Source organism: Sebastes umbrosus, chromosome 9, assembly GCF_015220745.1.
Source record: "Sebastes umbrosus isolate fSebUmb1 chromosome 9, fSebUmb1.pri, whole genome shotgun sequence".
NCBI lineage: Eukaryota > Metazoa > Chordata > Actinopteri > Perciformes > Sebastidae > Sebastes > Sebastes umbrosus.
In genome coordinates, this window is record NC_051277.1 from 3,696,378 (window position 1) to 3,720,818 (window position 24,441).

A 24,441-nucleotide genomic window follows, 5' to 3' on the forward strand; every position below is an offset into this window, starting at 1 on the left:
TGCTGAATCTGTCTTTATTTGGATCGACGACGTTTATTTTAAAAGATTCTCGGGAGTTTCGAGAGGCGGCGAGTTGCGTCGGACGCCCGTGATTTGCATAAAGTAGACTAGCCCTCAACTTTATGCAAATGAGAAGCGGGCGTTGTGACGCTCCGTTTCTCGAATTGCGACGCCACGCTACCAGAATGCATTGCGCGGCTGCTTACATAGATAATGAATGGGGAGCGTGTAAAGCACGGAGCCTGTGGACATGTATCATTATCGTTCACTTAGAAGAGCCGGCTCAATGAACCGGCTCGTTCGTGACCAACACATCACTATGAACATCGCTCTATAGGAGGGTTCTCGGCAGATCGCCATCTTTGAAGATCAGTTGGAGGCTTTTATTAGTTTCTTTGTTCATATTCTTTTACCCAACTACACTAAACCTACTTTTTCGAATCTCATAGTTGTAAAAGACAGGTAAGAACACTATAAGACGTTATTCTGTGTTACTTATAGTTCAGCTTTAGTGTGTTTTCCTCTGATGCTAGCTACCGTTAGCATGTTAGCTTCTCCACCACTCGACGGCTCTCTCGCCAACATGGCAGATCGGATGCTAATCAGGCTAATTAGCTGCGATACGTTATTGTGTTACATGAATTACTACTGTTAACTGGGTCGCAACTTTCTATAACTGTGGCAGTCAACATATTGAAGTGGTTAGTCACTATAACACCTTAATTCAGTGAGTTAGGCTGAGTGACATCACGTTAATGTGGTTAAACAGTGGCGTTAGTTAGCGCGCTCTGCGTGGTGGTGGTGGTGGTGGGCCTCTGGATCGAGGCTTTGTGCTTCCTCACCTCTAATGTGAAGCTGTTGACTGTTTACAATCACAGACAGGACTACAGCAGATGCCACATTTTGAGTTGCACATTATAATATGTAACTTAAAGTTAAAGGAAACACATTCAGATTGGATATAGACGATGTAATCATGTCGTTGTGGAAACGTTAATTTTTAAGTTATAAGTGCTTTCCTCACATTTTATCAAGTAACGTTTAGTAAGCTATCGTTATATACGTGCATAAATGTTTTTTATTAAAGTTTAACGTACATGCATTGCATTGGGGATTATCTGTTTGTTTGCAGTCAGCTAGTGTTGCACAATGATGGAAGGTTTTTGGTTTGAGAGCTGAAACCTACGATCATTTCTACTGTCGATTTATTTTGCTGAATATTTTCTCGGATAATCGTTTAAAACTCCAAAATATTTAATTAATGATATAACGTTACAAATGAAAAGCTGAAGCCCGAGAATGTTTGTTATTTTTTTTCCTTTTTAAATGACAAGAGATTATTGAAATTGTTGCAGACTACATTTAAATTCAGATCTGCTCACTTTTTATTGTTTATCTTTAATGTTATACAACTCAATCTGGCTGCTGCCACATATAATACATTATAATATTTATTATTTATTATATAGCACCTTTCAAAACAAGGTTACAAAGTGCTTTCCAATAAAATAATTAAAATCTAAATAAAATAAAATCATATAAATAGTTACAACAGTGCAGCATCAGTTAAGAAAAAGCCATAATATAAAAGTGAGTCTTAAGAAGAGATTTAAAGGAAGATACTGAGTTTGCCAGCCTGAGATCTTCAGGTAGGGCGTTCCACAGCTGAGGGGGCCGGTTGGTCATCTTTGTTGACAAGTTTGGATTTTGGACCTGTTAGTAGGATCTCCTGCCAGAGGATCTCAAGCATCGATCAGGCTCATAGGGAGTCAGCAAATCACCGATATAGGCAGGAGCCAGACCATTCAAGGCTTTAAAAACAAGCGGTATTACATATATAATATAACATTGGGTCTTTTGCATTGGGGAGAAGTATCTCCAGAGACAATCCCACTTGTAATGCTTCAGCTGAGTCCATTGCATTGATTGATAAATATCAGAATTGAATGTGTTTTAACATTGAGTGGAATATCCATTTTGACTTGTCTTTCAGATGCGACACTCGAAACGAATGCGCTCTCCAGGTGTCTGGCTTGACGAGTACAGCTGGGAAGAGAGGATGGAGTGTCGTAAGCGAAGAAAACAAGATTCGCACAGCAGCGAAAGAGAAAATAAGTCCAGAAGAACTCACATTCAACACAAGTTTTATGATGGGTAAATATAATATTTATTAATGGTATAATGTCACTATTTGTTGTGTAAATGCCTACTCAAATTGTATGACCCTTTGGGTCTTTTTTTATTTCGTTAGTTACACATTTTAAGTTGAACAATATATCAAAAACTAGATTATGTGCCAGAGAGCTACAGTGTTATATACTCAAAATTCCACCGGTGTTGTATGAAATACAATACAACCATCACATCATATATAAATGGGGAAAAATGTTGGTAAAGTTTTGATAAATAACATGATACTAAAATTCTATCCTTTCTGGGTTTTTTTTTGTCTTGTGCTGCAATGTTTTGAGATGAACTTCCAGTTAGGCTAATAAAGCCTGGCATGTCAGATACACTTTTGTAAATTAATCCTTTTGCCCTTAAATGATAGTCAATTTGCAATTTCATTGTCATCTAGTGAAGTTGTAAACAAAGTTAATATGTTTTGCAATTCTAGCTTTTGTATGGTGGCCCATGGGGTTACATTATCTGTTTTCAAGGTCTACTCTAATTTTAATTCTGTAGAGAGGCAGACTTCCTCCTGGAAGACAACTGACACCAGCAGAGTGCAAGGGCTCTAGGGATTTCTTGGACCTTTTTAGATGCTTAAGTGCTAACACGGCCTGCTGGATGGGTGCACTGGACGCATTTGGTAACATTTTAAGCAAAGCTCAATGAGCAAACATTAGGATGTCAAACAGCAAGGCCTATATAAGGAACTGTTGGAAGGAGTTTTTATGTAAGCAATAAACACATTCTCCCTGAGATTTTATTTAGTTCTCTGCATTTCATATTGGCAGAAATGTTACTAGGTGTTCACTAGTGGCGTACTGAGAACTGCAGGTGCAGAATCACAGATCGTATTACGCACTATCAGGTTGTACCGAAAAGCTTTCAGCAACTTTGAGTGCCTCATACTTTAACTCTGCCAATGTGGCTCTCTGTCAGGGTGCACGAGTTTTAGGGAAGGCATGGTTCGGGTTGCCAAGGAGACGGCTGTATAAATGCTAAAATTGCCCAAATGTGACATTTCATGTGGCCATTTGCATACCCTTAGAAGTACTATTTACAAAGTGATAAACCATTAATAAAATGCTCTTGCTCTTTGAACGGGATGCCTGGTGTTTGGTGGCTGTAACGAGTATGTTGCTAATTACAAATGTTACATAAAAGGCTCAGGGGGATAGAGTGTCAGGCAACGGGCGGACCATTAGCATCATCATATACAGTTTTCATTTGAGAGTGTTATCACAGACAAGGAACTGGGCTGTTCCTGAGATGACCTACGCTTTCTTGTCCTTGTTTTTGATTTGTGTTTTTGTTTTTGTTTGACTGCAGGCACTACTTGGAGACCCGCAGTTTGAACCAGAGGCTGGAATCCAGGGAAGGAACCACCAACGACCACAGTTTGGGCATGGCCTGTGAGGAGGACAGCCGCGAAGGCACCGGCAAGGACAGAGATCGTGACTGGCACCACTACAGCAAGTCATCGGGGCGCAGTGGTCGGAGTGGTCGCAGCAGGCGAAGCAGCGGCAGGCAACGAGACCGAAGGCGTAGGTGCAGCCACTCTCGCCACCGGTCCTCCACGGTACGGGAAACTCCTTCTCCCCTCTACTCCCCTCTCCTGTCTTTGCCACCAAATCGAATGGGTCATCACTGGTGTTTAGCCAATGCGTAACACCTATCTCTTTGTCTCTCTGTGTCCCACTCTTCACTATTAAGCATGATTTCCAATGATAACAAGTAGGGGACTTGGGGTCTCAGGAAGTAAGGGATTATGAGTGTTTATAGATAGATTTGCTAGAGAAAAGTGGACCCAGTATTTGTGCTGAAATCTTATTGATAGTTATGGGACATGATAGTAAAGAATTAAGTTGTTTCGGATGAGTTACTAAGAACTACATGTAGATAGACTGTAATCAATCAAGTTCAGTTTTTTTTCTGTACTACTCTGAGAAAGTCTCTCATCTGAAAATCTTGTTGCCATGTTTTTCTTCTGTAACACACACTATGTGGTGGCTGGCGCCCAATTTCTCTGACGGGGCTGAATTTGAATTTGCTGCTCCGTCCATTCGCCTGGCGGTGTTACTGAACGGGCCGAATCTATCCACCCCTACACCTCCCCCCCTTGGCCTGGTTGAATGAATGACGATGTCGCATTGTGGTGGCCTGGTGCTGGCTGACTGATGGGTTATTGATGTGATGGCGGATTGCGGCGGTTCCGGTGCAGAGGAGGAGCCAACAGCGCAGGAGCAGGAAAAGATCCAGGAGTGTTGAGGATGATGGCGAGGGTCACCTCATCTATCACAGTGGAGACATGCTGAGAGCGAGATGTATAGAATATATACCTTTTTTTTCTACTGTTGTTCACACTTTGTCTCGATCACTCTCTTGTCTGGTTTTTATTTCCAAACATTAATTTAGAGAATTAAGTATTTGGGCCAATAGACTTAATTTTTTGGATAAATACTGCTTGTCAGTGTAAAATATTTAGTATTGAGTTATATTCCAGTGTTCAGAATCCTGTTTATATAAGTGTGAGCCAAACAGAGCTATCAAACATCAGGCAGTGCACCAGCCAAAGGGCAGTGTTTCAGTTCGTCAGTGCCGTGTTTCTAACTTCAACTCTCTATTTTCTGTAGATGAGGTTGTGTCTACTCTAGGAGAGGGTGCCTTTGGGAAGGTCGTCGAATGCATTGATCACTCTAAGTAAGAAAATATTCCTTACAGCTCAATGTTTGTAATATTTTTTCTCACACATTTGATGCTAATAGTATTTATATTGTGTGTTTCCAGTGATGGAGCTCGAGTGGCTCTGAAGATCATTAAAAACATAGATCGCTACCGTGAGGCAGCGATGTCTGAGGTACAGGTGCTTGAGCAGTTGAAGTCCCTTGACACCGACAAGAGATGGTAAGTCAATCCATAGTAACTTCATACCACAAAAATCTGGTCATCACATATGAAAACATTCTCTGAATTTGCACACAAGAAACTTACTTTGCATCTTCTACACCTCTCCTCCTCTCTAGTGCTTGTGTGCACATACTGGACTGGTTTGACTACCACGGCCACGTTTGTATTGCCTTTGAACTGCTCGGCCTCAGCACCTATGATTTCCTAAAGGAAAACAATTTCCAGCCTTTCCCCATAGAACACATCAGGCACATGGCGTACCAGATCATCCGGGGTGTGCGATGTGAGTAATAGACACATAGGTGGACAGAAATTACAATATGTGTAAAAACAAATAGCTTGATTTAATGTGTGTGGTCTTGTCTTTCAGTTCTGCATAACAACAAGCTGACGCACACAGATCTGAAGCCTGAGAATATTCTCTTCATTGATTCGGACTATGATATGGAGTACAACTCTGAACTGGTAAGTGTCCCTAAATATTTATCCAGAAAAATCCTACCTGCTGGAGTATTGGCCAAATACCAAAACTTCTTGTTATGTGTCAGCAGCTGTGTGAGTAGCATGATTGTGTTCTTGTCCTCAGAAACGGGATGAACGGACTTTGAAGAACCCAGATGTGAAAATCGTGGACTTCGGTAACGCCACATATGAACACGAGCACCACACCTCTGTGGTGTCGACACGTCACTACCGCGCTCCTGAAGTCATTTTAGGTACGTGGTTTGTTTTAAAGCACTATAGATGGATCCTTTAGTGGTGACTTGTTATTTAGTTAACATTGTCTCTTTCAGATCTGGGCTGGGGCCATTCCTGTGATGTCTGGAGTGTAGGCTGCATACTCATTGAGTACTACCTTGGATCTACTCTCTTCCAGGTACGTGGCAGTAGAGAGCATAATGAAATTAGTAATACTGTGACCTTTACCATGGCATTTGACCAGATGTGTTATATATTGTTTTCTCCTTCAGACTCATGACAGTAAAGAGCACCTTGCTATGATGGAGAGAGTCCTGGGTCCCATCCCCTCCAACCTCCTGCAGAAAACCAAGTACGTGGATCACTAACTCGCCTGTTTTATTGTCTGAACAAAAAATTTGTAACAAAATTGATAAGGCGACCTGAACATGCTCTGCAGGTGGAGTTAATTTAATTTATTTTCATTGTGTGTACAGGAAACGGCGGTATGTTCACCGGGGCAGGCTGGACTGGGACGGACTAAACTCCTCTGGGAGATATGTCAAGAAACACTGCAAACCCCTCAAGGTAAGAGCAATATTACTGGAGATCGCCACATACAGTCTGTGTCTTCCTGAGCGCTAAGAATCACATCTGTAAATACATCTGTAAATATCAAATGTGATTTAAAAAAAAAAATACACCTTCAAACAACTCCAAATGTTTACATGTTAGCTAGCACGCAAACCATAAGTACATCCAAGAGCCACCTGATGTTTGTTCAGAGTTACAACATTGTTCATAGCCTGGAGCGTCACCAAAGAACCTATCTTGCTAAGAAGTGAAAATCAATTGTTCGTTCCATTGCAACGTCAATACTCTTTGGCTTCACAATACGGACAGGGTTCCTAATTTGCTGCATGCCACTGGGCTCAGCTGCTTGACTACATGAAAAAAGATTAAATTGATCTTTGCATCTTGTGCTTGGAAAGATGTCACACAAAGTGTATTCCTTTTTAACAACACTATAAATGAGTACCTCAAAAATAAGTTGAATTAACACCTGAAAGTGTCATTCAAAAACAAAATTTGAGCGTCACCAAACTAGTATTTACTGCAGGGCTCTCTTTTTCTGTGTCGTCCACCCCGTACATGCGTCACAGAGTTCACACATGTAATATAGAAACTACAATTAAAATGAAGAGCACTAAATTAATCATGACTTATTTTACACATTGTCCTTCCTTTTCCATCAGCATTATATGCTGTCTAAAGGCGAAGACCACCAGCAGCTGTTTGACCTGATAGAGAAGATGATGGAGTATGACCCAGCTAAGCGCCTCAGTCTGGAGCAGGCCCTCAGACATTCCTTCTTCTCCTGCTACCACAAGAGCAGCAGCAAAAGCACCAGAACCACCAGCAGGAGAAGCACCAGCAGAAGAAGAAGCAGCAAAAAAGACTGAACTCCTGAACGTATAAACCTCTGACCTGTAACCCTGGTCAGGGCCTGGCTGTCACTATGACATCGATCATGGTATTCAGTGCCAGCCTCTACTTCCTGACTCTCCAGGAGAGGTGTACCATAACTGACTGTATCAGTCCACTGCCCTGCTTTGCTGTGTCATGTCTTAAGCCAGTGTGTTATGTTTTCATCTGTGGCATGTTTTGATGTAATGAATCCCCCTTAATTGATTTCTATTTATTTGCCAGTGTAATTTGATTCGTAGCTCTTAAGCTTATACTGGTGGAGCTGTTTCTTTTATTCATGAATAGTCCAATTGTGTCCATGTTCTTTCTGTGCATTGTCAAGTGATTGGTAATGAAACGGATTGAGAGTCTCACCAGTAATAATTTATTCAGCACTGTAGCTGTAATGAAAAAAAGGGTATTGCGGGTGGAAAATCTTTGTACATAGAATTTGTTAAGATATTTCTTTTTTCACTGACGGGTTGTGTAACTTTTTTGCAGTATCATGTAACCTACATTTTCTCAATAAAGGTGTAAAGACGACAGAAGTGTGTCTGTGCAGTGATTGAGATGTTAAGGTGCAGTAGCTGCATTCATCCACAGGATGGCAGTAAAAAGCTGTAAGATGACTGCAGAAGGCTGCTGCCTGCAGGCCGACATGGTAGAGTCATTTTAACATAACAGCACAGTGATGTTGGAAAAGATGTCATTCTGATTTTCTTTATATCTGTTGAAAGATTTGGGCCTTATTGAAGTTGAATGTCTATGCATTAAAAGTGACTGGATTGATGACAGCACCTGTTTCAAACCAGTAAAGTTCACAAAGCAATAGTGGCTTTGAGAACTAAAAGAATAATATATCAAACTGTTATCAGACTTCAAAATACTAAATTACTGTATTCTTATTATTCAAGCTGTTCAAGTTTTAAGATTGAACGAGGGAGCACTAGTGAAGCCTAACTAACAGCTAACTTTTTTTTCCAAAAAACTATTTTAAATTTTTAAACAATACAAAGAACAAATAAATCAACACATAGGTAAACAATACACATAAAGGGATAAATAAAAACAAACATAAAAATTAAATAAATAAAAAGTAACATAAAACACAAAACATGCCAGGGGTTAATATAAATAAATAAACCTAAAAAAAAACTTTATTTTCCTCGTACTGTTTGCCTGAAAACACCTGTATTTACCCTCTGTCTGAAACGCTCCGTTTTAGTGCATTTTGACAGAATTAAGTTGCTAGGCAACAGCTTGGGTCCATGTGTACTTCCTGTCAGCTGATGACATTCACATAGACTGCAACCAGGAAATAAACTGGGACACATTTAGAATGTTTACGTTTAAAACTGTGTAAAGGCTCTAAATATTGTATATTTGTGACATCACAAATGGACAGAAATGTTTGGACAGCTTGTTTCGAATGCAGTTTCTGAATACGGGTTGTACGTATTTCTCCATATATTGAGTGTTTCAATACTTTCACAGTATTTATATAGGACTTAAACCTGTTTTATAATAAAAAAGAAAACATGAAAATCTCACTTTTTTTATGATATGGGACCTTTAAAGTACCATAAAAGTAAGACAGAAATTTATGTCTGCTATTGCTATGAGCGGCTCTTGGTCATTTTCATTTTGTGATATTGTCCCTCAGAGGAAAAAAAGGAGAACCCAAAGTGTCATTTACATCCACTGCAACAGGAAATAAACTATTTAGACACATTTAGTTTAAAACTTTGTAAAGGGTTTAAATATTGTATATTTGTGACATCACAAATGGACAGAAATCCTGACAGCTTATTTCAAACGTAGTGTTTCTGAATATGGGTTGTGTGTATTTCCCTGTGGATTGAGCGTCTCGATACTTTCACAGTATTCACATAGAACTTAAACCTGCTTTATAATAAAAAAACAACAACATGAAAATCGCACTTTTTTATGATATGGAACCTTTAAAGTACCATAAAAGTAAGACAGAAATTTATGTCTGCTATTGGCAATGTCCAACATGTTATATTGTCTCTCAGAGGAAAAAAGGAGACCCCAAAGAGTCATATTGTTCTTCACAAATCACAGTTCTGGGAAACTTGGAGGTCTCCTAAACAATAAATTATTAAGCATTTATCGCATTAACAAGGCACATCATCATCACTGAGTCACTGTTCTTGCTGAGTTAAACCCTCACAGTGTCACTCACAGTCAGCTGTCAGTCTGCAGCCTCCCACGTGGTGCTGAACAGGGCGGGCGCATCTCAACCAGTTCAACGTGCAAACTTTTAGGGAGGCAAAAACAATCGGACTCATTGGTAGTTTGCACTTGCACATGCATGTCGGAAACTCCCCAACAGGAAAACAAGGACCTGCAAGTTTCAGAAGGGCGCCTCTTTCTCTTCTCTTCTCTTCTCTGGTTGGCATCCAGATCGCTCCCATCTGTGTCTGCTGCTGCAGCTGCCTCTTGTTCCAACACTACGTTAAGACTTTGAACCGTGAGCCCAGTGTAGGTTGAGGGTTGTGCATGAGTTAAAGTGCGCTGCTTAGTCTGATTAGAGTTTGGCAGGGCTACATCAAGACATTTTTTCTGTGCATCAAGAGGACTTCTGCAGGATTTCAGCATGGATACATGCAGCGACTCTATGGGGGAAAGTAAGCCCAAGTCCTTGTTCCAGCGGTGTCTTCCAGGTCTCCCCATCACCATCACCATCACCATCTCTCTGTGCATGCTGATGTCCCTGAGCTCCATCACCGTGTGTCTTCTGATGAGCCTCAGGACCTTCCAGCTGGAGAGCCGGCTGCAGATGGAGATGGACAAAGCGTCCGTCTTCCAGCCGCCGCACGGGGCTTGTCTTAACGAGGATGGGACCCTAATCCCGGAGCTGAGCACCTCAATAGGGAGGCTCGTTGAAGAGGTACATGATGTCATTGATAAATGCATATATATTGTGTGTTTGTGCACCTCAGACACGCTGCTCGTCCTGTGCGTAAAATGTGCGTAAAAGGCAAGGCAGCTTTATTTGTAGAGCACATTTCAGCAACAGGGCAATTCAAAGTGCTTTACAGAAACATTCAAGAACATTAAGACATAATTAAAACAGTTATAAAAACATTAAAGATAAAGCTGAAAATAAAAGCTAGGATAGAAGCTAAATAGAGTATAACACACAAGAGTAAAAGCTCTAGAGCAGTATAAGATCATAATCTGGTTTAATTAAAGGCAGCAGCAGCAAACAGGAAAGTTTGAAGCTTTGATTTAAAAGAACTCAGAGTTGGAGGTCCTGCAGGTTTCTGGGAGCTTGTTCCAGATATTTGGTGCATAAAAACTGAACGCTGCTTCTGCATGTTTAGTTGTGACTCTGGGGACACTAAGGAGACCTGATCCAGAAGACCTGAGAGGTCTGGATGGTTCAGAACATAGCAGAAGATCAGAAATGTATTTTGGCCCTAAACCATTTAGTGCTTTGTAAACCAGCAGGAGTATTTTGAAATCAGTTCTCTGAGAGACAGGGAGCCGGTGTAGAGACCTCAGAACTGGACTGATATGATCCACTTTCTTGGTCTTAGTGGGACTCCAGCAGCAGCATTCTAATAGCAGGGAACATAATGCAGTGAGGGTTGACAAACTGCAAAGACTTGGCACTTTTTTGGCAATTGCATTCCCCCTAAAATCAGTCCCCTTTTTATTTTTTTATACTTTCCTTTGTTTCAAGGCTGTTTTCATATATGCAATCCACTGTTTGTAATTACAACAGTCTATAAACCAACTTTTAGGTAGATGAGCTTACAGACAAACCCATCAAGTACACTATAGAGAAAACAACCTCAACATTCAAATCCGAAACGAAACCAAGAAAAGAAATAACAATAATAATAATGACAAAAAGAAAAGTAGAGTTAAAAAAAACAAAAACAAAAAACACACATAAAAAAAACAATAATAATACAAAAATACGAGAGTAATAATAAATGAAATCAACAAATAAGTTAATAGAAAATAAAAAGGGGGGGAGCGCAAATATCTAGTGATATCATTTACATGGGCACACACATGCATCCTCCTTAACGTCAGGTCACCTCCAAGCACATGTATATGTGCATGCGTGTTAACCCATGTAACTATGTTTCTACTTCTGTTAGACTCCATCTCTTCTGGACAAATCAGTCCCTCTTTAATGCATGACCATAGGGATCAACCTTGCATGCAGCTGGCCAATTAGTTTGCAGTTAAAGCTCTTTATAGGGTGACATAACCACTGATGAGACTCCAAGCTATAATTTTATCACAAGGAGGAAGCTCCTTGAGCTGTATGTAATGGGAGGAAGTTTATGATCTCATAATTGTTATTGGTAATCATTGAGATTATTTTTAGTCTTATTTCATTCTCTGATTTTTTTCTTAATGATTTCCACATTGAGAATATATTCATGTTTGTTTTTTTTATCTTACATTGGAATTTGTTTTGTGTGTCTGCAGAAAGTGGTGGTGCTGTTGCCAAAATTGCGGACAGCAAGGGATGTCGGCCAAGAGTGTTCCTGCCCTCCAGGTATGGCTCTGCTCTTCATAGCATTTGTACCACAAAACACACAAACAAAACAAACAAAAAGTAAGTTCAGTCCCAGCATGACTGACCGCTTGTGAAACCTGATCATCTGTCAGCCTATGACGCTTTCAGCAGCTCTCCTGAACTTTAAAGAGTGTATGTGTGCGTGCGGAGGATCACGGCCCCTGAGCCAGTGTAGGGCCCGTACTGTGACAGCAGGGATCTGCACTCAGCAGACCAGCGGGGCTGGGACGTCCAGCCTGAGCCCTGCAGCCTCGTGGCAGTGGGGGATGCTCACTTTAATAGATGGAGCAGCCGTGTGCCAAGATCGGCCACGTTTGGCTCGCGGTGTTCGTTACAGGGCTTGTGATAGTTCCACGGTTGGAGAACAGTGTGTGATCGACATCATGTTACACATAGAGTCCCCCCTGTTAGGCCTGTGAATTAGAGAAAGATTGCATTTTATTTTAATTTGGGTAAAGCTGCTGCTGTGATATTTGATGAACATCAGTGTGTGTGACCAACTGATCAGCTGTGTATTTAACATATGGACTATTTTACCTCACCTGTGAAGAGGTAATTGTGGTTTAGCAACAGGATGTGTGTGTGTTTTATTGAGGCTGGCATTCCAGTTTAAAAAAAAAGTGCAACACAAGTGGGATCTTACTATTATCATTATCACTGAGTGTCTGCTTGCACATTTTCTTCTTTTTAAAGTTTTGTACCCAGAAGTTGTGACAGAGGTTGAGTTTTTAAGATGCATATCTGCACATATGGGAAATTTCTCCCGCTGGCTCTTCTTTCTTTCTTTCTTTCTTTCTTTCTCTCTTTCTGTCTTTCTCTTTGTCTCCGGGTGTGAATAGCCCTGCAACAACAAGAACAGGTGAAAGCGTTCACAAGTGGAATTTCTGGCCCGCTTTCAACACATTCTGTGTTCCAGGTTGGAATCTGCTGTGCCAAGATAGCTGCTGCTTCGCTGGCTCTGTCTGGCTGGTCAGCGAAGTTGGTGCAAGAAGTGTTTGTTGTTTGCATTGGATTCAGCACAGCCAAAGCCACTGGCACTGTCAATGCAAGTGGTAGTTTGCTGCTGTAGTTCCACTTTTATACATTTGCTGCATTTCTACTAAGCATGACTCAGTAAAGTTGTAATGAGAGGTACCTTGTAAAAAGCTGCCCGTGCAGGTCGAGCCTGTGCTGCCTTCGCTGGCTACTCGTGCATTTGAATGTAATTTCTCCATTAGATCATATTATTGTATCAGATGTTGCTTCCAATTTTCCTGTCAATTTTGCTGAACTGCTGTGCAATCAAGTGGTTTTGGCACTGAAATGCAATCTCTCCACAACTATTCAGAAGTCTATTTAAAGTTCTCTCTTTCCGTTTTCTGGTCTTGAAATATGGTGTCCTTTTTTTTTTGGTGGAACAAAGGCTATTTTGTTTATTGCGGCTTTGATTCAACCAAATGCCCGTGAGCATGTACTTTTTTCACGTCCCAACAATACCCCAGATTGCTCAATACAGACTCGTTAACTTTTCTCCATAAAATGTGTTTATTTCTAAAGAGGGGTTCTCGGTCGATTAAACTTAGATTTTGAGAGTTTTCCAGGTGCTTTGTGCTCAAGAGAGCTGGGTACTATCAAGAGTGTGCATGTGTTCGCTCTAAGCATTGTATGTGACTCATCATGTAAAAGGTTTTTATGTCCATGTATCTGAGCTGAGCTGTGCCTAAATGTGTGCATCCCATCTGTGTCCTTGTGAGTGTACAGTCTGGTCATGGTCTCATATGGCTGCGTGTGGTGTTGTGTGAGTCTGAGTTTCTGTCCCTGAGCCTTTGAGGGGCCGACGGAGGCACCTCTCTCAACACGACACTGTAAGAAGAAACCCTCCTCTGCCTTTAGCACCAGCTCTTCCCACCTGAAACTTGAATCTCTCACCACCAGGATCACAGGCCAAGGTATTTCTGCCTGTATGTGTGTGTGAGAGACAGCATGAGCGGCATTTCTGCCATTAAAGCTATGCCCTCCACATCAGGGTGCTCACCTTTCAGCGTGCATGAAAACAGGGGCCCAACAGGGGGCAGCACCACCGCAGCAGCGCTGGGAATGATGATGTTGAGTGTCTCGTTGACACTTCTGACTGAACGACTTCCTTCTGAGGGAAAATGAAAGTATTTTGAGTTCAAAGCCCTTTAGTTCAGTCACCACTGAAGCAGCGGAGACACTGCCTATAAATAGTATTTGAGGGGCATTTTATCTCTCGTAGCCTCTCAGTGGACAGTTGTGTCTCTTTTATGCTCACAGATACGACGCGACCAGCAGTCGTAAAGGCTTAGGCAAACTATGTCGCAGAGTCCAACTCTGCTTACAAGCTTCAGGTGTTTGCAATTAACACCCGCCTGTTCCCTCAACAGACACACACTATACGTATACTCACACACACACCTACACACTATTCATTACTTACACATGAACACAACACCTTTATATGGTGCCTTAGCTAATTAGAACCATGTGGGGGCTGTATGTGTCCTGTGTAGAGGGAGTGGATTGTCATCTCTGCAATTTGCATTAAAAGGCTGTTTAACAGGTCTGATACCAGCTAGAGGGCCCGCAGTCGGCCTACACTTGGGCACGGGCCCAAAACGAAATGCCAGCCAGATGCACCCGTTAATGTTACTCAGTCACCGGAGAGTCACTGGAGACTGTGCAGCAGGAGAGGGTGCTAAAACAACGCAGTCATCACCCATCCATTGAAACTCTGGGTGATTTTCATGTTTTAAGGAGGTTTGCATAGGACAGGAGGTCTTCAATGGTGTCACCTCTTGAACATTTAGATTAATTACAAAAAATATTATAGTGAATCTATAAGCAATGCTTCTTATTTCCTGAAAAAAATACATGGGGGATTAGATGATGTGACACTTTTCTCTGAGACCAATCAATCAATCAAGCCCTTCTTGATATACAGTATTTGATTTATTGCTCAGTAATTATAGGATATTACTGACAGTTTGTGTTGAACTGTTTGTTTGAGTTGAAAACACTGTTTGCGTGTCCTCAAGTTTGTATTTTAAGTCCTAGTCAGGACTGATCCCCTTCAGTCGGTAGAGGGCATCTAAGGGGTCTTTGGTGTTAGTGTATGAGGGCAAGAGGTCGGACCCCTGGCTGTGCGGTCAGATCAATTTCCATCAGATAAGAGCACATTAATGCACTGAAAGGGAACACAGACCCCCGCATATATGTGCTTTTCTGTGTGTTTATATAACTGAGAGAGCATGTTCACAGCGGGATTCCTTGACTCATTTGACATGAAGACATCAGAGACTGTATGTAAGAAGTGGACGTAGTCAACGTGACGTCACCCATTGGTATTATGGACTGCTGTTATGAAGCCGAGAGATCTTGTCACCATCTTGGTCTTTTGCCACCAGAAGCACAGCACAACCGAACGCTGAAACGCTGAATAAGACATTTTTAAGTGACCAAAATGTCACAATTAACTTTAAAGAACAGGGTTAAAGTTTTAAGACGAAAACACGGACAACTCCCAGACCGGACAACGCCGTGGTAGCCACCCGTCCATCACAAGGTAGCCACTAAGCCCTAAAGCATCCCCTGCTTTATGGTCTATTTGACTCTAAATGGGACCATAATTTACTAAATGAACATCATGTTGTATTGAAGAAGACTTGAAACTAGAGATTGAGACCATAAACTCATGTTTACAATGTTTACTGAGGTAATAAATCAAGAGAGAAGTAGGCTCATTTTCTCATAGACTTCTATACAATCAGAGGAGTCGCCCCCTGCTGGCTGTTAGAGAGATTACAGATTTACAGTACCTCCGCACCAGTTGCCCGCTGGTACACATACAGACAAAAAATGTGCGTGAATTTGTGTCTGCTTTCTGTACGGGTACAGCTATTTGTATTTATTGCGACTCCAAGTTCCTACATATGTGTCGGGTTACTATTCTACTCCCGCTGTCTGTCAGTATAACGTCTTGTGTCTGTCTCCTGGTGTTAACCGGCCCGTCTGGGGATCAACCTCTCTCTCTCTGGAGGCTGCACGCTCTCCCCGCCTAGCTTCCTGCCTGACGGGGAAAGCCGGCTTTAGGGAGATCCAGTATGGGGCCAGCGGACTGCATTCTGTTTTTAAAGCCCCCCATAAATCAGACAGGAAGCATGCAGCTACCTACACAATCTATCGCCACAGGACAAATACGCCGGCCATATAAGATCCATTAATGACCATTTTAATATAATAAACGCAGGAAATTTGTTTCCATAAGTGGTCTCGTTTTCAGATTTGTTCCGCTATAGCTATGGGCTTCAAGTAGTAATATGCTGGAGAGCATCCCATAACTAGCTGCGTGTGTGTGTGCACACATGTGCGAGTCTCTGCTTGTGTGTGCTAGCCTTGCAGTCATGTATTTTGTGCACGTGTGTTTGTTTTAATGTCTGCGGGCATGTGTTTTAGTGTGCGGCTCCCAGTGACTGGCTGCAACGCTTTAAATTCACGGCGTATGAAGTCAGTTATGAAGACGGGATCCTCTGGCAGACGACCCGGTCGGCTTTTCACATGATGATGCTGCAGAATTCAAACCAGGGGAAGAAAATATACAATATTCTGCTGCTACACAGAGAGGTTTCCCCTATATGTTTAACCTGTCATACTATACATCTTCAATAGGTCAATTAAGAAATGTGTTAAATACGTTCAAACTACTGTGTTATATATCGGGATTAAGGCTTTAAATGTCGATGGTTGCTTTATTGGTGGTTATTGCTTTATGATGGACGTTGTTAGGAAGGAAATAGCCCTCTTCCCGTCGCCCTTCTTTCCTTGCAGCCTGCTTTGTATTTAACACTAGCTTATATCGCAGACTACAGATACCATCGTCATATGGACAGCAGCTCTAACACACAGCTGTGCGAGCCTCGTGTCCTCAGGTTACTTCTACCCTTCAGTCGGTGTGTCTCGGTATTCCCCTCTGGTCTTTGTAAGAGTCAAATAAAGAACGAGTGACTCTTCTTGATATCTTGTTCTTGTTTGGAAGAGGATCTTGGACGGCTCGAGTGCGCTCAGTTCATTTGTAGAAGACGAGGGGAATGCAGCCTCTCAGGCAGTTGGAGATATTTAGTTTGGAGATGGTCGTGTCTCCACTGAACAAAAGTGTATTTTTAAGGGGAGATAATCTTGTATTTAGTCGGACATGTGTTGAGTGTGGACTATCTTAGAGTGATAGGGCTGGGCGATATGGAGAAAATCAAATATCACGATATTTTTTCTCTATCGATATTATGACCATATTGTAGGGCTGACCACTGGTGCTTTTATTTAATATTTACAAAATGAGATTATTAATATCATCAGTAATGTGGATATAAGGATAGAACAGTCTGGTAGGTTTAGAAAATTACATTACTTTACTGTAATGTAGCCTTTAAAACCATGAAAAGACAACACTTATACCATATTATCATATCCAAAATCTAAGACAATATCTAGTCTCATATCACGTTATCAATATAATGTTGATATATTGCCCATCCCTATCTAGTTATCAAAGTATTATCTAGTTTATCTAGTCTGATAAATTGCCTCAAGTGTTGGGGCTTAAAGCTGCAGTAGGCAGTATATATTTTTGGCATCATTGGGCAAAAATTCCATAATAACCTTTCAGCATATTGTAATTCAAGTGTTCTGAGAGATAACTAGACTCCTGCTCCTCCTCATGACTCTGTTTACAGGCTTTAGAAAGCCTGTGACGGGAGACTTTGACCAATCACAGGTCATGTCATTGAGAGAGCGTTCCTATTGGCTGTGCTCCGGTCATGTGACCAGAACTTGGTGTTCCTTCACCAGATTTCACAATGGCGGCAGCGTCACAAACTTTCTCATTTTACAGCTAAACCGTGCACTACAAGATGATTCTGAAAACATCTGAGGAGAGAAATAGGCATTAACGTAACAGAATATTGATTCATATTTGATCAGCGCTGCCTAGTTTGACCGTTTGGTCGGAGTTCAGAGTGATTGACAGCTGGCTCTCATAGACAGCAGATGGACAGCAGACCTCAGATCAGTTCTTACTGCTTGTTTTCCTCCGGTCTGTGAAATCTTGCAGATGCCGTTAGGAGCACCAGAGGAGACCTGTTTCAGGTACTACTGTCACGATATAGCGACCGTTTTATTAAAATAACTTTTTTTAATCATATTTACTCCAATCTGGCCTACTTCAGCTTTAAGACTACAAGTTTACTTACCAGCATAACACACCATAATCTCTGACTGAGCTGTTGGCGGTCAAGTTGCATTGTGGGTAATGAAGGCTTCAGGTTTTCAACCCATTTTAATTTACATTTGAACTTAAGAACAGCTGCTGCAACTGGCTCCAGGTGTGTATTTGTACATTTGTGTGTGTTTGCAGCACACACACACAAACACACACTATGCACACTACTCACCCACACCTAAACCACATCTCGAGCCCTCCCCTCTCTGTCTCTCATCAGCCTTCTTATTAAAGTTAGCTTTGTGAAACCACAGTGTTTAACAGCGCGGCCGACATTCTTCCTTTTTTGTAAAATAAACTGCTGGACACGAGCCGGCCAGTCGGCAGCTCACGGAGGCCCGCGAGGACCTCAGGAACACACTGAGGAGCGAAGGGCCGGGTGCCAGGTACATGTAGTGAGGCCTCGGGATGTGCAGAACACACAACAGGCGAGAGGAACTCACTGAACAGACTCAGACTCGTTCTGCGATGGTAGTTACACAACACATATTAGTTTAATAAAACATTGCTGGATGCAATTATCTAATTGTCATAATGTATTAGCTGTGAGGTCATTACAAGCGGGAAGTGATGCGGGGCGGATAAAGGAGGAGACGGGGATTGTAACTTATTAAAGGATTGTGCGTCCCATGTGTTCATATTTAAGCATCATATTGTAGGTCGTCTTGGCAAACTGTGGAAATATCAAAGATAGCCTGCTATTGAGCAACAGTGAGGGCCTGTTTATATTTACATCATTGTCTTCATTGTGTGAGTTTTCTCTCAGCTCCATATAGCGGTGCAAGGATACAAAAACAAGAGCTATTCTCGTAACCCGCCAACATAAACATGAGCCACATGAGTGTTTCTTATTACCACAGGTGGACAGAAATGTCAGCATTTTTCAGAAATATTGTACAATGTGTTCAGTATTGAGAAGCAGTTTTACTATAATTAAGTGTTACCGACTAGATATTTACAATTATGCAAGAGGGAACATTTGAGGAGGTTTGGTCCAAAATGAGTTATATTTGAAAAACACATGGCAACCGAAGTAAAAATTGACTTTGAAGAACATCTGATTTGCTGCTTTTTCCACACAATAATGCATTGTCTGATGCACAAGATTCCAAAACACCAGTTGTTTTCTGCAGACCAGCGTGCATCAAAAGCATCAAGTGGTGTGTTTCAACCGCAGGGTCATGATTCATTTCTTCAGTCCTGGATTGATTTAAGAGCATCGCAGCAGAATCATTCGTGGTGTTTCTGGAGCAGGAGATCTCCGTTATCTTAACAGATGGCTTGTGAAAGGCTACACTTAACTCAAGACTGGATTTCTTTTTCTATATAGTAATTATTTGAACATGTCCGTAATATACAGTATATACTTGTTTTCAAGGATGTTCTTGTCTAGTAGGAGGCTACAGCCAGCAAATAATGTCCGAGCATAATGCAGCTTCTCAACAAATTAGTGACTTAAAAGGACCAATATGTAATATATTTACTGTAATAAATCACAAAATGATATGTCATCAGAGATTAAGGAAATATGGTAAATTGAAATACAGGCTTCTCCGACAACAATACTACAGCCAGTTGGTTGTGTTCTGCTTTTATTTTGGCCGGTGTGATCCCGTCCGTCCCCGTTGCCACATATGAAACAAATTAGCATACAAACACAACCTTCTGCAGCCAAGAAAGCAAGCTAACGAACAGATAGATTCTACCCGACCTGAAAAGCCTCGGCACATCTCTCTGTGGTCCGTGTGCAGCTGGTTATCAAGGCAGCGAGTATTTGAGACACACAGCCGGGGAAGTGATTCAGACTACTGCTGCTGGCCGGAGGCTAACGCGGTCATGTCTAGAAGGTAACCCTCAAATTGCAAAAATGTGCTCTGCTATAAGTCACACTGGAGGAGCTGCTGGGCCACGGCTCATTCATTCAAAGCCTATCGCTCCTTTATGGTTGTCCTCCACGTCTCTGAACCATAGAGGAGTATTGGTTTGATGTTAGAGTTGAATCGTTCCTTTAAGCGAAACAAATCTGTGTAACATCTAATATGTCACTTTAAGAAATAAAAATATGAGCATTGTTGGCCACATCGGTGTAGGAATCAAGTCAAATTAAGCACACGAGTTACAATTTATTGCATGTTGGCTTCAAGTTTAAAGGGACAGTGTGTAGGATTTGGTGGCATCTAGTGGTGTGGTTGCAGATTGCAACCAACTGAGCTCAATCCTCCCCGTTCCAAGACTGCAGTAACCTTGGTAACACCGTTCGCCTCGCTCAGAGGTCATCCTTACCATAATAACACTACTTACACTCTGCGGCTCACGTTACCGCAGTTTCACAAGCGTGTCGGAGGACTACGGTGGCCTTCAGGTAACATTAAAACGTGAAAGGCTCTCTCTAGAGTTAGTGTTTGGTTTGTCCGTTCTGGGCTACTGTAGAAACATGGCGGACTCCGTGAAGAGGACCCGCTCCCTATGTAGATATGAAGACACGATTCTTAGTTTCAGGTGATTATACACTAATGAAAACATAGTTATGAATATTATATAGATCCCCCGAGTTGTTGCACGCTGTTCCTTTAAGGGAACACGTCGTATTTTAGTATTTTTTAAGTTGCTTTGTTTGATTTTTTTCCCTTCCTTCTTAAAACAACTGTGATAAACTTCTTACCCTAAAAAGCTCTAACATAAAGTATGATAAGGCCATAATAGATTTCCTGAATGTCTCAAATAATCAGTCGGTATCAAAATGTTTTCACAGGGACGTCGTGTTGTCAGCGAGAGCTGGTATGGTACAGGCTGGTCGAGAGCTTGCCGAGCAGTGCTGAGCAGACGCGGTGCCAAATGTGGAAACTATTATAATGTTTTCTTTAATTATCACAAGTGGCAGGTGACAAGGTGAATAGCCTTTTAATGGGGGGGCAGAAAAACCTCTTTAACACCGCCATGTGGCCTCTGGCTGGCTGACAACACTGTGAGGTCAAACGATCTCTCTCTGTGCTGTAGTATAACCTTAACCTGTTTAATAATGTATCTGAGTTTACAGGATGCCTCCATCAGGTAGGGAATGAGTCCTTACCCCCAAGTGAAGGAGTTCAAGTACCTCGGGGGACTATGGAACGTGAGATCGGCCGGAGAATCGGAGCAGCGGGGGGCCGTTTTGCATTCGCTTTACCGCACCGTTGTGACGATCTACCGATCAATCTTCCTTCCTACTCTCACCTAAGGTCATGAGGGCTGGGTCATGACCCAAAGAACTAGATCACGGGTACAAGCGGCTGAAATGGGTTTCCTCAGGAGGCTGGCTGGCGTCTCCCTTAGAGATAGGGTGAGAAGCTCAGTCATCCGTGAGGGACTCGGAGTAGAGCCGCTACTCCGTTGTGTTGAAAGGAGCCAGCTGAGGTGGTTCGGGCATCTAGTAAGGATGCCTTCCTATAGGGAGGTGTTCCAGGCATGACCAGCTGGGAGGAGGCCACGGGGAAGACCCAGGACTAGGTGGAGAGATTATATCTCCACACTGGCCTGGGAACGCCTCGGGATCCCCCAGTCAGAGCTGGTTAATGTGGCCCGGGAAAGGGAAGTTTGGCGTCCCCTGCTGGAGCTGTTGCCCCCGCGACCCGACCCCGGATAAGCGGTTGAAGATGAGATGAGTTTACAGGATCTGAGACCTAAAAGGAACTCTTTTTAAATTGTGTTTCGGAAGAAAAAAAATAATGCTGTCACTTGAGCACTCCAACAAACCTGTAAAGTATGTAAACAGGCTTTAATTTCAATCCCATCATCTGTTAAAGATGTCCAGCACGGATAAAGATCCTAGAAATAAGTTTCCAGTATCAGTCTTTTCCTTGGCATTTACAGCTCAGTTAATCCATCAGGAATGTAGCGAGGCTGAATCCAGCTGCGCGGTCGCGGGGACTCACGCGAACACACCTGGATTTATTGGACAGATAGCATCTCTGGACGTGAACCCAGACAAACAAGGAGGCAGAGATGGAGCAGAGGTTATCGTTTATCCCATATCTTTCCTTGGGATTCATTGGAGGTGGGGGTTTTGGAGGTGTGAAGGAGGGCATCGGTGATCCAGATGGTCTCACTGTGCCGAACATGCTCCTGCTTAGTGTAAAAGCCCCTCGACAGGCTCGTCACTCTCCCAGCACCTCTTTAATGAGAGCTGAGCTCGTAAAACTGGGCCTGAAACCTTTGAACGGACCCTCAGCATCACTGGTCCATGTTATTCTGTCATAACAGGGAGGCGAGAGCATTTTGGAGCGGAGCGCAGCTCTCAACAACTTAGCGCCACGGCTTGGGGAGGGGGTGTATTTACATGTGTCAGGTCTGTTTTCTCTCTCAGTTTGACCTTTCTCTGTCATTTTGTCCCTTCCTTTTCCTTTTCTTCCCGTGTCCCATCTTTCTGCTCTTTTAAATGTGATGCACGTCTCTCTTTTCTGTTTCCTCCTCTCCATCCCTGTCTCCAGATATGATTTGAGTGAGTGTATATTTAAGGCTGGGATCTGGATGGCCTGAGGCTGCCGTACTACTGCCACAGTGGGTCAGTCTGTTCGCTGTATGTATATATAAACCGAAAGTTCAGCCAGAAGTGAGGTGGGGGGGGGAGGTGGGGGGGGTGGATGGAGATGTCTATCACACACATACTGTAAACAGACAATGAAGAGATGCAGAGAGAGATTCTGAGGCCCTGTTCAGACCTGGCGTTAACATGCGTCCTGAGTGATCGGATCACAAGTGGACAGCTTTAAGTACGTCTGTTTACACCTGGCATTAGAATTAGGGATGCACCGATCCAACTTTTTTAGTCTTGATACCGATAGCGATACCTGGGCTTTAGGTATCGGCCGATACCGAGTACCGATCCGATACCAGTGTTTAATCAATAAGCTGTATGCCTCACTGTGTGGAAGTGACTGGGATCATTCTTTTATGTGTAAGGCAACATCAGGCTGGACTTAAACATTGCTTTTCTTAACTTTGTAAAATAAAATGTAACAAATAAATACACAGATAAAAATGTAATGAATTGTTATTTATTAATAAAATAATAAGTCCCACACCAGCAGCTTGGTAAAACAAATCTTCAAAATTAACAGGAATTACAATTCAGGTGTAAAATTACAGTATATAATGTATAATATAGGACATAAACATAAACGGCCCCATTGTCACCGATATCTGATCCAGCTATTTGAGTCAGTATCGGCCCGATATCCGATCTGGTATCGGTGCATCCCTAATTAGAATGCATCTCCACCTCCAAATGTGGTCTGAGCAATCGGATCTCAATGCGTCCTCAATGCATCTTGAATGAGTTCACACCTGTACTTAAAGCTGTCCACTTGTGATCGGATCACTCAGGACGCATGTTGATACCAGGTCTGAACGGGGCCTCGGTGTTAGTGGCGCTCCCTCAGGTGTTTCTGTCCAACAAGCTAATTTCCTGCTTTTACAGCCGTCAGTGACGGCAGCAGATTACTGGCAGCTCTTGTTTTGCTGAGACAGAAAATATACTAGTGGACGAACCGCAGGCCATATAAATTACAACTCCTCTATGGAATGAGACATTTGAAAGAATAATTATACATTTGTGTTTTTAATATAAAAAGAGCTATGAATCACCGGGGGTCTGAGAGAGTTTAATCAAGACAAGGAATCAGCTCAAGCACATTAAGTTTAAACCCTCAGTCGGCACAAGTTAACCAACCGAGACGTGCCGTTGTCGTTGCTCTCGTGTTTACAGCCGTATGTAACACATCTACGGCTTAACATCCGACCGCAGCGGCTGCAGTTAAACTATCAGCTTCATTGTGTGTGAAACAGCATGCCAAAGCCGTTGATGGGCCCTTTCACTCTCTTGAGGTTTTTTCTGACCCTCATTTGAGGATTTTGCAACGCAGTCATTTCCCAGCAGTGTGGATATATCTGAATATAATTACAATAATTGTTACTCTAAAATTACCCTGTCGAACTGGATCCGATCATTGCCCAGTAAGAAAGAAATCTGTGTGTGTGTAAGTGTCATTTTGGTCTTTGTCGACTAAGATTTCTTTAGCCGATAAGTTGTTTTTTTATGTTTTTTCTTTTCATGCTGAATGACTTATTTCCATGAGCACATCTCTGGTGAACACAAGATTTCAAGTGGTGCTTTTGTGTGATTCTTTGTGGCGAAACTCGATAGATCTGTGGATTAAATCAATCAATTGATTAGTCAACAAAATCGTAGTGTTAGCCGACTGAGAATTTCTTTGGTTCGAGGAAAGAGATGCACCGATACCACCTTTTTTTCAGACCGAGCACAAGTACTTACATTTGGGAACTCGCCGATACCGAGTACCGATACGAGTACTTCTCTGTGCCAAAAGACCCTCGTTAACAGCCA

The 24,441-nt window shown here is 42.2% G+C and overlaps 2 protein-coding genes across 13 annotated transcripts in view; both read left to right on the forward strand.

Annotated features, from left to right (window-relative positions):
• The first annotated feature begins 280 nt into the window (after positions 1-280).
• Positions 281-7,764, forward strand: clk4a (CDC-like kinase 4a). 2 transcript variants are annotated; one of them, XM_037780295.1, is made up of 13 exons: positions 281-462; positions 1,994-2,154; positions 3,499-3,748; positions 4,391-4,493; positions 4,803-4,869; positions 4,957-5,073; positions 5,193-5,359; positions 5,447-5,541; positions 5,663-5,792; positions 5,871-5,953; positions 6,048-6,127; positions 6,252-6,342; positions 7,011-7,764. In XM_037780295.1, exons 2-13 carry the CDS (start codon positions 1,994-1,996, stop codon positions 7,215-7,217), a joined length of 1,551 nt encoding a protein of 516 aa, XP_037636223.1. In that variant the 5' UTR covers positions 281-462; the 3' UTR covers positions 7,218-7,764. The 2 variants fall into 2 exon arrangements, with proteins under 2 accessions (XP_037636223.1, XP_037636224.1); XM_037780296.1 differs by lacking the exons at positions 281-462; positions 1,994-2,154; positions 4,391-4,493 and having other exon boundaries at positions 3,561-3,748.
• A 1,614-nt stretch (positions 7,765-9,378) lies between these two features.
• The window catches only part of si:dkeyp-44a8.4 (collagen alpha-1(XXIII) chain), a 148,269-nt gene continuing 133,206 nt past the window's right edge, over positions 9,379-24,441 (forward strand). For 4 of the 11 annotated variants that reach the window (XM_037780773.1, XM_037780780.1, XM_037780779.1 and 1 more), the window contains exons 1-2: positions 9,380-10,135; positions 11,698-11,767. In XM_037780773.1, the coding sequence (XP_037636701.1) occupies positions 9,842-10,135; positions 11,698-11,767 (364 nt within the window). In that variant the 5' untranslated portion in view covers positions 9,380-9,841. Of the gene's footprint in view, positions 10,136-11,697; positions 11,768-24,441 lie in introns of all 11 variants that reach the window. The other 7 variants (XM_037780771.1, XM_037780776.1, XM_037780774.1 and 4 more) reach the window with 4 other exon arrangements.